The 9,887-nt window shown below is 45.8% G+C and overlaps 1 protein-coding gene across 3 annotated transcripts in view; it reads left to right on the top strand.

Annotated features, from left to right (window-relative positions):
• Gripap1 (GRIP1 associated protein 1) overlaps positions 1-9,642 on the top strand; it is a 25,602-nt gene extending 15,960 nt beyond the window's left edge. For all 3 annotated transcript variants that reach the window (XM_055597526.1, XM_055597527.1, XM_055597525.1), the window contains 12 exons: positions 112-207; positions 471-683; positions 802-915; positions 1,859-1,936; positions 2,039-2,134; positions 2,247-2,303; positions 2,389-2,488; positions 4,351-4,481; positions 6,971-7,093; positions 7,231-7,324; positions 8,244-8,398; positions 9,066-9,642. In XM_055597526.1, coding sequence (XP_055453501.1) covers positions 112-207; positions 471-683; positions 802-915; positions 1,859-1,936; positions 2,039-2,134; positions 2,247-2,303; positions 2,389-2,488; positions 4,351-4,481; positions 6,971-7,093; positions 7,231-7,324; positions 8,244-8,398; positions 9,066-9,158 — 1,350 coding nt within the window. In that variant the 3' untranslated portion in view covers positions 9,159-9,642. The remainder of the gene's footprint in view (positions 1-111; positions 208-470; positions 684-801; positions 916-1,858; positions 1,937-2,038; positions 2,135-2,246; positions 2,304-2,388; positions 2,489-4,350; positions 4,482-6,970; positions 7,094-7,230; positions 7,325-8,243; positions 8,399-9,065) is intronic.
• The last annotated feature ends 245 nt before the right edge of the window (positions 9,643-9,887 follow it).

The raw sequence follows: 9,887 nt of genomic DNA, 5'->3' as shown, positions 1-9,887 counted from the left end.
GAAAGAAAGAAAGAAAGAAAGAAAGAAAGAAAGAAAGAAAGAAAGAAGTGCTCTAGGTTATTGGTACCTACTAGGGATTTTTCTCAAACTTCCCCTTTTTTCTTGAATTAGGAGTCACTAAGGGCCAATAACCGGCTGCTGGAACAACTTCAAGAAATAGGGCAGGAGAAGGAACAGTTGACCCATGATCTCCAGGAAGCTCAGAAGGTGGGGCACCATGGGAAGAGGTAAAAAGATAGCACAGTCCATGTGGGTAGGAACTATTATGGCCATATCATGGCCAAATCTTGGGAATGAAAAGAGAAAGAAAATGATCATTTCCTCAAGGATTGATGAATGACTCAGCCAGTTTGAAGGGCCGGAGAATTGGTGGAGTCTGGCTAGTAGACATGGAACAGAATAGTGGTCATTTTGTGGTGTTGGGAGATGAAGTTAATTGTCACTCTCTTGGCCTACTCCTTTGGTCCCAGAGTGCTGAGAAAAGGAAGGTCATGCTGGATGAGCTAGCAATGGAGACATTGCAGGAGAAGTCCCAGCACAAGGAAGAACTGGGAGCTGTCCGATTACGACACGAAAAGGAGATGCTGGGCGTGCGAGCCCGTTATGAGCGTGAGCTTAGAGAGCTGCATGAGGACAAGAAACGGCAGGAGGAGGAGCTCCGGGGACAGATTCGGGAGGAGAAGGTGGGTGGGGTAACAATACCCCTTTGCATCTACTAGCTGAGAACCATGGCGTTGCAGGTGACATGCAAGGTGTGCCCAGTCCTCTGCTGGCCAGTTCCTGACTGTGTTCTGCCTCCAGGCCCGAACACGGGAATTGGAAAATCTTCAGCACACAGTGGAAGAACTTCAGGCTAAGGTACACTCCATGGATGGAGCTAAGGGCTGGTTTGAACGGCGCTTGAAGGAGACCGAGGTAAGTTGGTGGTGCCTAGTAAAGGTACAAAGCTGGTTAGGGGCACCCATGCTTTGCCTCTGTGTAGATTTGAAGAGGCTTTTCTTCCTCCTGGATTGTTCCTCTGCGAAAAAGTTGTAATGCACTTTTTGGTAATCCATGACAATAACAAGAGGCAACGTCCTGTAGCAGAGAAAAGCACACAGTGGAGCCAGGTGGTTCCTTAACTTTGAATGCTGACGGGGGCACTTCCTAGAGGTATGATCTTATGCAATGTATTTCATCTCTGGCACAAAGGGGATAGGAGGGACATAGAGTATAGCTCATTTGGTAGACCACATAGTTAACATGAATGAGGACTCAGCTTCAATTCCCAGCAGCAGAAATATTAATGATGACCCAGACATGGTGGCACATGCCACCATGCACTCAGGAGATAGAAGCAGGCTGATCTCTCTTAGTTCGAGCCCATGGTTCGAGACTAGCTCACTCTGGTCTACATAGTGAGTTGTAGGACAACCAGGGCTGTTACACAGAGAAACAGAGGAACCCTGTCTCAAAAAATAACAACAAAAATTAATGATGAAAATAATGCCTTACTGTCCAAGGTAGTTTAGGAAGATTATAGAAAATGACTTAATATATGTGCAACCACTTGGTATGCAGTGTTGTTTTATTAAATAAAGTATAAATGCAAATCACTTGATCTACTATGTAAATGATATAGGCTTTGACTTCAAATTTCTGCCTAAAGGCACGTGTGCTATTTCCTACAAGATATTCTCTGCCTGGAATGGCAGTGAGTTATCTGTAAATCCCAGCACTTAAGGCTGAGGCAGGATTGGGGTTCAAGGCTAGTTCAGGTTATACTGAGAGTAAAAAGGTGTTTTCGTCATACCCCTGAAAACTCTGCTGAAATTGACATGCCCGTAACTGGACACATTATCTCCTGGGACTCTTATAGGAATCCTTGCTGCAGCAGCAGCAGGAGCAAGAGGAAACCCTCAAGCAGTGCCAGGAGGAGCACGCTGCTGAACTGAAGGTGCTTCTCGAACAGTGATATTCTTGTCTCTGGGTACCGGCTACTCCTGCAGGAGAACAGGGACTTCTCATGCAGTGGCCCGAGTTGTTGTTTGCTCTGCAGGGCAAGGAGGAAGAGCTTCAGAGTGTGCGGGATCAGCTCCTGCAGGCCCGGGAGGAGCGAGATGGCTATTTGAAGACCATCAGCAGCCTGAAGCAGGTCTGTGGTATCTCTGTGGTCCCAGGCAAAGCCATGTCCTAAGCTTGCAGAATGGGATGGGGTGGGGGTGGGGGGAATGTTCTGCAGGCAGCTGTGCCTTCTCTAACCACAGGAGGTAAAGGACACAGTGGACGGGCAGCGGATTCTGGAAAAGAAAGGCAGTGCTGTGGTAAGCTAGTGGGGCCTGTGATCTCCTCTCCCCTCTTGTATGGGCACCCTGGGCTACAGTACTCAATCCCTTCCCTCACCTTTAGCTCAAAGACCTTAAGCGGCAGCTGCACCTGGAAAGGAAACGGGCTGACAAACTTCAGGAGCGGCTGCAGGACATCCTCACCAATAGCAAGAGCCGCTCAGGTAAAAGGGCAGGACAGTTGGAAGCTGCACCTTAGGGCTGCCTCCCAGACCTCCCTGAACCCTGCTCCAGCCCTTTGTCTTGCCTGAATTTTATGTCTTTTTTCTCTCTGCACTGTCTGCTGTGTGTGTGTGTCTGTCTGTCTGTCTGTCTAGCTTCTCCCTGCCTTCTCCGTTTCTTTCTCTGCCTGTGTTCTTTGCTCTGTATCTGCCTTTATTTCTCTGCTTTCTCTACTGTTTCCATTATTGTATTCTAGAAATCCTCCTGTCTAGGATCTGTGATACAAGCCCTACTCCAAGCCCCAAGTCATTCCCCTCCAGGAACTCACAATGCATCAAGGGAGACAGATTTCCATAGGAACAGCACTACACTCACACTGTACTCTTCATTATTGTCATCACTGTCATTCTTCTCGTTTTGTTTTTCTATTTTTTAAAAAAAGCATCACTTTGTAGCCCGTGCTGATTTCAAACTCATGGTGCTGTGCCTTACCTTCCCAGGAGTTTGGTTACAGACATAAGCCACTACATTTGGCTTGCACTGTTTTCAATATACAGCCAACACAACCCAAGGTACTTCTTCCAGTGAAAGCAGAAAACACGCCCACACAAACAGGGAAGTGTTTCTACCTTTTCTTGGTTGGGAGTAGCTGTAAATAGATTCAAATAACTCAGTAATGGCTCTAGTGCTTCTCTTAAATCACAGACAGACTTAGAGAAAACTGACTGTCATCGGAATTTCTGGCAGAACCCCACTCAGGCATTGCACCCTTCCAGAGATCCCTTTGGAGTATGGGAGTGGCTGTAAGGGCAGTGTCACCAACTCAGTATCAGTGTTTTCTGTCTTTGTTTGGGGGACAGGGTTTTTCTGTGTTGCCCAGGCTGGCCCTGAACTCCTGAGCTCAAATAGTCTACCTGTAGGCATGCACCACCATGCTCAGCAAGTGTTCAAGTGACATGGCAAAACACATATTTCTCACCAAACCAATATCCCATTCAGCCTCCTGGAGTAACCTTTCATTTTAATAGAAGTGTTTTGTTTTAGATTAATTTAAGAAGTGGAGGATAGATTAGAATTTTGTTTCTTTGCTTGGGTTTTTTTGTTTTTAATTTTTGTTTTACTAGATAGGGTTTCTCTGTGTAGCCCTGGCTGTCATGGACTCACTTTGTAGACCAGGCTGGCCTTGAATCACAAAGATCCACCTGTGTCTGCCTTCCTGAGTGCTGGGATTACAGGTGTGTGCCACCCAGCTGTTTGCTTTATTTTTTCAAGACAGGGTTTCACTGAGTATCTCTGACTGTCCTGGAGCTCACTCCATAAACCAGGTTGTCCTTGAACTCAGATATCGCCTGCCTCTGCCTCCTGAGTATTGGGATTAAAGGTGTGCACTACCACCACCTGTCCTAGGCTTCTATATTGTCCATGTTTTTTATCCATTAGATGGGCCTGAGGTCTAGGAAAATGACTACAAGTCTGTCTCCATCTTCATTTTGTCTTTCTCTGTGGTTTCTGCTGGTCCCCATCACATGCTAGCTTCCTGGCTCTGGGCTTTTCCCTGCATGTGTGTGTGCTGCCACATACTCTCACTCTTCTGCCTTTCTTCTTCATCTCACTTTGAATACTTATGCCACTGGAATCTTGTGCATACTCACTTCCCTTTCTTTCACTGGATATGTTTACCAACAGTGACAGGTCCTTGTTTCTGTCTGGTACAGTCCTTGGAGTTTTCTTGCCTGAGTTTTGTCTTTTTTTTTTTTTTTTTCTCTTTTTCTCTCTGGAAAATATGTTTCTGCCTCTTCCTGCTGATTGCTGTCCTAAGATTCCAAGGGATCCAAACTCAGGTTTCTTTTTCCTTCACACTCAGGCCTTGAGGAGCTGGTTCTCTCTGAGATGAATTCACCAAGCAGGACCCAGACAGGGGACAGCAGTAGCGTCTCTTCCTTCAGCTACCGGGAGATTTTGAAGGAGAAAGAGAGTTCAGCCATGCCAGCTAGGGTAAGGGGCAAGTTTCACCTACTAATAAATAAGTCTGGAGTTTCCCTATTTTCTACTCACTTGAAATTGTCTACACTGACCTTTGGACAAACATTTCTTCTCTGCCTCTTTATGTGTTAGAGTTTTTCTTTTTTTTCCTCTCTCTGTATGTATGTGTCTCTTTGTCTGGCCCTGTGTCTCTCAGACTGAGGATTTAACATGGTAACTTATACTTACACGTACATGCAAACATATGTCAACATTTGCTGTTCTACTAAGCTGCAACCTCAGCCCCTGACAAAAGCATTTTGTCAACGCCCCAAACTCAAATTAATACTAATACATGGGAGACAAGCCTGTCATTCTCTCTGCCCCTCTATTTCATCATCCGTAGGTTAATCCCACCATTCCTAGTGCTATAAAGTACAAGCATTGTAGGAAGTGCACTACTCGTGTAGGAGGTATGTTTTTCCAACTCTATTATTTTCTGTAGACACTATCTTGCTATATAGCCCTGGTTGACCTGTAACATCCTACGTAGACCATATAGGCCTTAATCTCATGGAAGAACTATGCCTTGTATGCCTCTTGAGTGATGGGATTAAAGGTGTGTGCCACCATGTCTGGGCATTCACTGCTTTTCTTAATAAATTTTTTGAGACAGGATCTCTTACATAGCCCTGACTGTCCCAGAACTCACTATGTAGACCAGGCTGGCCTTAACCTTCCGGGATCTGCATGGTTTGCCTCCAAAGTGCTGGGATTAAAGACATGTGCCACCATGCTTTGTCTTAAATAATTTTTGATTTTTATCTTCTTGTTTTATGAGAATGGGTGTGTTTTACACCACATGCACGCAGTACCTTGAGTGGCCAGAAGAGGGTGGAAGATTGCCCTGTAACTGAAGTTACAACACCTAGTTGTGAGCTGTCATGTAGCTGCTGGAAATTGAGCCCCAGTCCTCTGGAAGAATAAGCCAGTGCTCTTAACTCCTGAGCCATCTCTCCAGCCCCTATTTATTATGTCCTCCCCCCTTTTTAATATTGGATTCTTGATATGTAGCACAGGCTGGTCTTGAATTCATAAGCATTTTGAATCAGTCTCTAAAATGCCGAGATTAAGCATGAGCCACTGTGGCTAGTTCTTTTCAACAACTTATATTTATCATTATTATTATTGCCATCTGTCACACCATGTTCCTTGCCAACCACTTTTTATTTGTATTTTTTTAATTTTGTTTTCTTTTTTAAAAAAGATTTAATTATGTATACAATGTTCTGTCTGTATGTACACTTGCACACCAGAAGAGGGCACCAGATCTCACCATAGATGGTTGTGAGCCACCATGTGGTTGCTGGGAATTGAACTCAGGACCTTTGGAAGAACAGCCAGTATGCTTAACCTCTGAGCCATCTCTCCATACCCCTTGATTTGTTTTTTGAGACAGGTTTTCTCGGTATAGTTTTTGCTATCCTGGACTCACTCTGTGGACCAGGCTGGCCTCAAACGGGGTTTCCCTATTTAGCCTTGGCTGTCCTGGAACTCAAACTCTAGACCAGGCTGGCCTCGAATTTACAGAGATCCATCTGCCTCTGCCTCCTGAGTGCTAGGATTAAAGGTGTGCGCCAACACCACCTGGCTTAAACCATTTTTTTTTCAATTAAAAAAAAAAAAAAAACCTGGGGGCTGGAGAGATGGCTCAGAGGTTAAGAGCACAGGTTGCTCTCCCAGAGGTCTTGAGTTCAATTCCCAACAACCACATTGTGGCTCACAGCCATCTATGCTGAGATATGGTGTCCTCTTCTGGCATGCAGGTGTACATGCAGGCAGAACACTGTACACATAATAAATAAATAAATCTTAAACAAAACAAAACTAGGAGCCTAGATAGGTGGCTCAGCAGTTAAGAGCACTGATTGTTCTTTTAAAGGACCCAAGTTCAATTCCCAGCACCCACATCAGGCAGTTCAGAACTACTTGTAACCCAAGTTCCGTGGATCCCACCCTTGCTTCTGACTTCCTTGGTCACTGGCACACATGTGGCATACATTCACACTGATACACAAAAGTAGATAGATAAAAGCAGTAAAAATAAATGTGTACATTTAAAAGAAACAATTGAGATGACAAGTAACCTGGTTTTATTCAGTTGATTGCTCTCCCTTCCTCATCTCATCTAATATTTTGTCTAATATTTCTAGTGAGCTTTTAAAGTATCTTTTCTTTGTAAAAGCTAGAATTCACTTTCAGAGTACACCATTTCCTGTCATCTGGGAATTAGATGTCATTTGCTACTGGATTTCCCTTAATCCTCTCAGTAACTTTTCTGTTGTGGTGGTAACATTGTTTGTCTCTGTTCACACCAAAGACAATATGAAGTATCTCAGAGTGCCAAATGTGGCTGGTAGCTCCAGCCTCAGAGCCTATACTCGTCCACTTGCCTCCAGCTCCTAACTCAGAGTGGATGTGTTCTGCTGAGAATGGCTAGATTTTCTCTCTCTTTGTTGTAGTCTTTATCCAGCAGTCCCCAGGCCCAGCCCCCTCGGCCAGCAGAGCTGTCAGACGAGGAAGTGGCTGAGCTGTTTCAGAGGCTGGCTGAGACACAGCAGGAAAAATGGATGCTGGAGGAAAAGGTGCTGTGTATCTGTTTGCTAGTCCCCATGTGAAGTACCCTCAGATGGGGTTGTGGGTGGGAAGGGTGTCTGCCTGGGTCCTTCCTCATGAGAAAAAAATGGTAAGTTGAGGGGTCTGAGATGGGACCATCTTGCAGGTGAAACATTTGGAGGTGAGCAGCGCCTCTATGGCAGAGGACCTCTGCCGGAAAAGCGCCATCATTGAGACCTACGTCATGGATAGCCGGATTGGTCAGTGCCCGACTCCAGTCCTCACCTACAGTGCAACCTTCACATGCCCCCTCCTATTCCATCGTTTTATGCTTCTTGAAACTCAGCGAAGCTATTGACAAGACCATGACCCATGGAGGGGAGAGCAGGGAAGCTTTGCATTTTTACCTGGCCTCCTCTTTGTACTCATCATTTCTACCTCCTCCATTCTCTAGTAGTTTTCCTTGGACTTTTCTGTCTCTTTTTTTCTGTGTTATTCTTTTTTCCCTGCCTTCTATTTCTCTATGCATTTTTTTCTGTTCTTCTACTTCATTTTTTCTTAGTAGCTCTATTGTTCTATTTCCATTTTTATTTGTTGGCTTGTTCTATGAAACTGGATTTTTCTATGTAGCCTTGTCTGGCCTGCTACTTGCTTCATAGCACAGGCTGGCCTCAAACTCTCAGCAATCCTGCCCTTACCTTCCAGGGACTAGGATTACATGTATGCATGACTCTACCCAGCCATGCATCTTCAGTGACAGTACTTTCATCCCTGTTGTCTTCTCTGAACTTCATGGTGATGACTTCCTTTCCCATCTGACTCTCTCCCATCCCATCTTCTTTCTCCTCTGTTTTATTCCTTGCTTTCAAATCTTCCACCTGGTTTTTCTTAATTAGTAAGACATGCTCTGAGGGTTTACTTTGTGCCCTGTATGTCATATGCATTCACATACATATTTGCAGAACCACTAGTTATGAATTTTCCCTATTTTTCAGGGTCACATAACTAATAACAGCTGGGTTTCACATGGCAAAGCCTCCGCCCCAATGTAACATTTCCTTTCTCCCTCCCTTCTTGCCTGCTCTTTGTTTTCCTCCTTTCTCTTTTGTCTCTGCCCACTCCCCTCCCCACCTGCCCCGGCTCTGCCGAGGGTGTGGTGCTCAGCCTGGACCCTTGCAGATGTGTCTGTGGCAGCAGGCCACACAGACCGAAGTGGGCTGGGCAGTGTCCTGAGAGATCTAGTGAAGCCCGGCGATGAGAACCTTCGGGAAATGAACAAGAAGCTGCAGAACATGTTGGAGGAGCAACTCACCAAGAATATGCACTTGCACAAGGCGAGTGTGGACTCTCAGGCTGCCCATCCGTCCCTCCAACCACTTGCCTCCCTACCCACACAGTCCCTGGCTGTGTCTTTCCAACTGGCCTTTGTTCTCCCAGCAACCACCTTCCAGTCATCTACCACCCTTTTGTGTTCCCCTCTTTTACCCTCCAGTCAACTCTACCAGTTTAGCCTATCACTCTTCTTCCATCTGTCCTTCCACCCACTCATCCATTCATATATGCATTCACTCACCATTTACCCATCTTCCTAGCTATCTGCCTATCTGTCAGACCGCCAGCTCCAAGTCTTCCATCCATTTCCTGATACCTCATTCTTTCATCCACTCATCAGTCACCCTTTTATCCATCTACTTGTCACTTGCCTACCTACCTACCGTCTTATCCTCTACAAAGTTCATTTGTGAGCCTTTTTGTCTGCCATAGATCCCTGCCATAGGTCCACCCACACATTAATTCCTCCACCCCAACCCAAATATTCCTTAATTGCTAAGGGAGTCATTCCCAGGTCTTGCCTTGGAGAAGCATCCACCTAAGGCCTGATACCGCTGGGCACTGATGAACCCATCAGGCCATCTAACTACATATAACACCTCATATTTGGTAAAAGAGCTGCCCTTTTCTCCCCCTTCTCTTGCTCCTGATGGCTCATTTGTTTCTTAGGATATGGAAGTTCTATCCCAGGAAATTGTCCGGCTCAGCAAGGAATGTGTGGGGTCCCCTGACCCAGACCTAGAACCTGGAGAAGCCAACTAAAGACCTACAGGCTACACCTGTTCCCATCCCCTTCCAGAATGCCACTGTCTCCTCTTGGGCTGTGGTGGGAAGATATGGAGGCTGTCACCAAATGTCATAGTTTGGGAGATAGACATTAAAGGGGCTAGAGGCCTGTCCATGGCTGGTGTTGATGACCCTGATAATATGGCAAAGGCCGTTGGGGAGAAGGGATCCTGAGGGAAGGGCAGGGAGTTTTTTCATCTTGGCTCTGGCTCCCAGGGTCACCTGCCTTCAACTCTGCATGAGCTCTCTCTCCCTCCCAGAGACCAACTCTTTTTTTCATCTTATTTTATTTTTTAATTTATGTCTGGAAGCCTGGCTACTCTGCATTTGGGCCTGGGGATGTTGGGTGGGGGTGCAGTCCATGCTCAATGTTCTAGCAATGTGTGTATGTGTGTGAGTGTGTGTGTGTAAAGGCTATGCAGCCAAAATACCATCTGGCCAGACGGGCCCATCCACTGACTGTCTGGTCTCATTCTTTTCTATCAAGAGGGATGTGCTGGAAGGGGGGGTGGTGGACACTGCACTGGAATTGGGAAGGTGACCTCTGGCTGTTGCTTTTCTACTCTCACCTCACCCGTTTCCTGACAGAATCTACTCTCTCAAAGAGAGTAGAACAGAAATGTCTACAGATATGTGGGTGGGTGGATGTGTATAAAATTGAGGGTGTAGATGAATGAGCAGATGGAAGGGTGGGTAAGTGGTTTA

The sequence above is a fragment of the Psammomys obesus genome, unplaced genomic scaffold, assembly GCF_907164565.1.
Source record: "Psammomys obesus unplaced genomic scaffold, mPsaObe1.curated_primary_1811, whole genome shotgun sequence".
In the NCBI taxonomy this organism is placed as follows: domain Eukaryota; kingdom Metazoa; phylum Chordata; class Mammalia; order Rodentia; family Muridae; genus Psammomys; species Psammomys obesus.
This window is presented reverse-complemented; position numbering and strand designations above follow the sequence as displayed.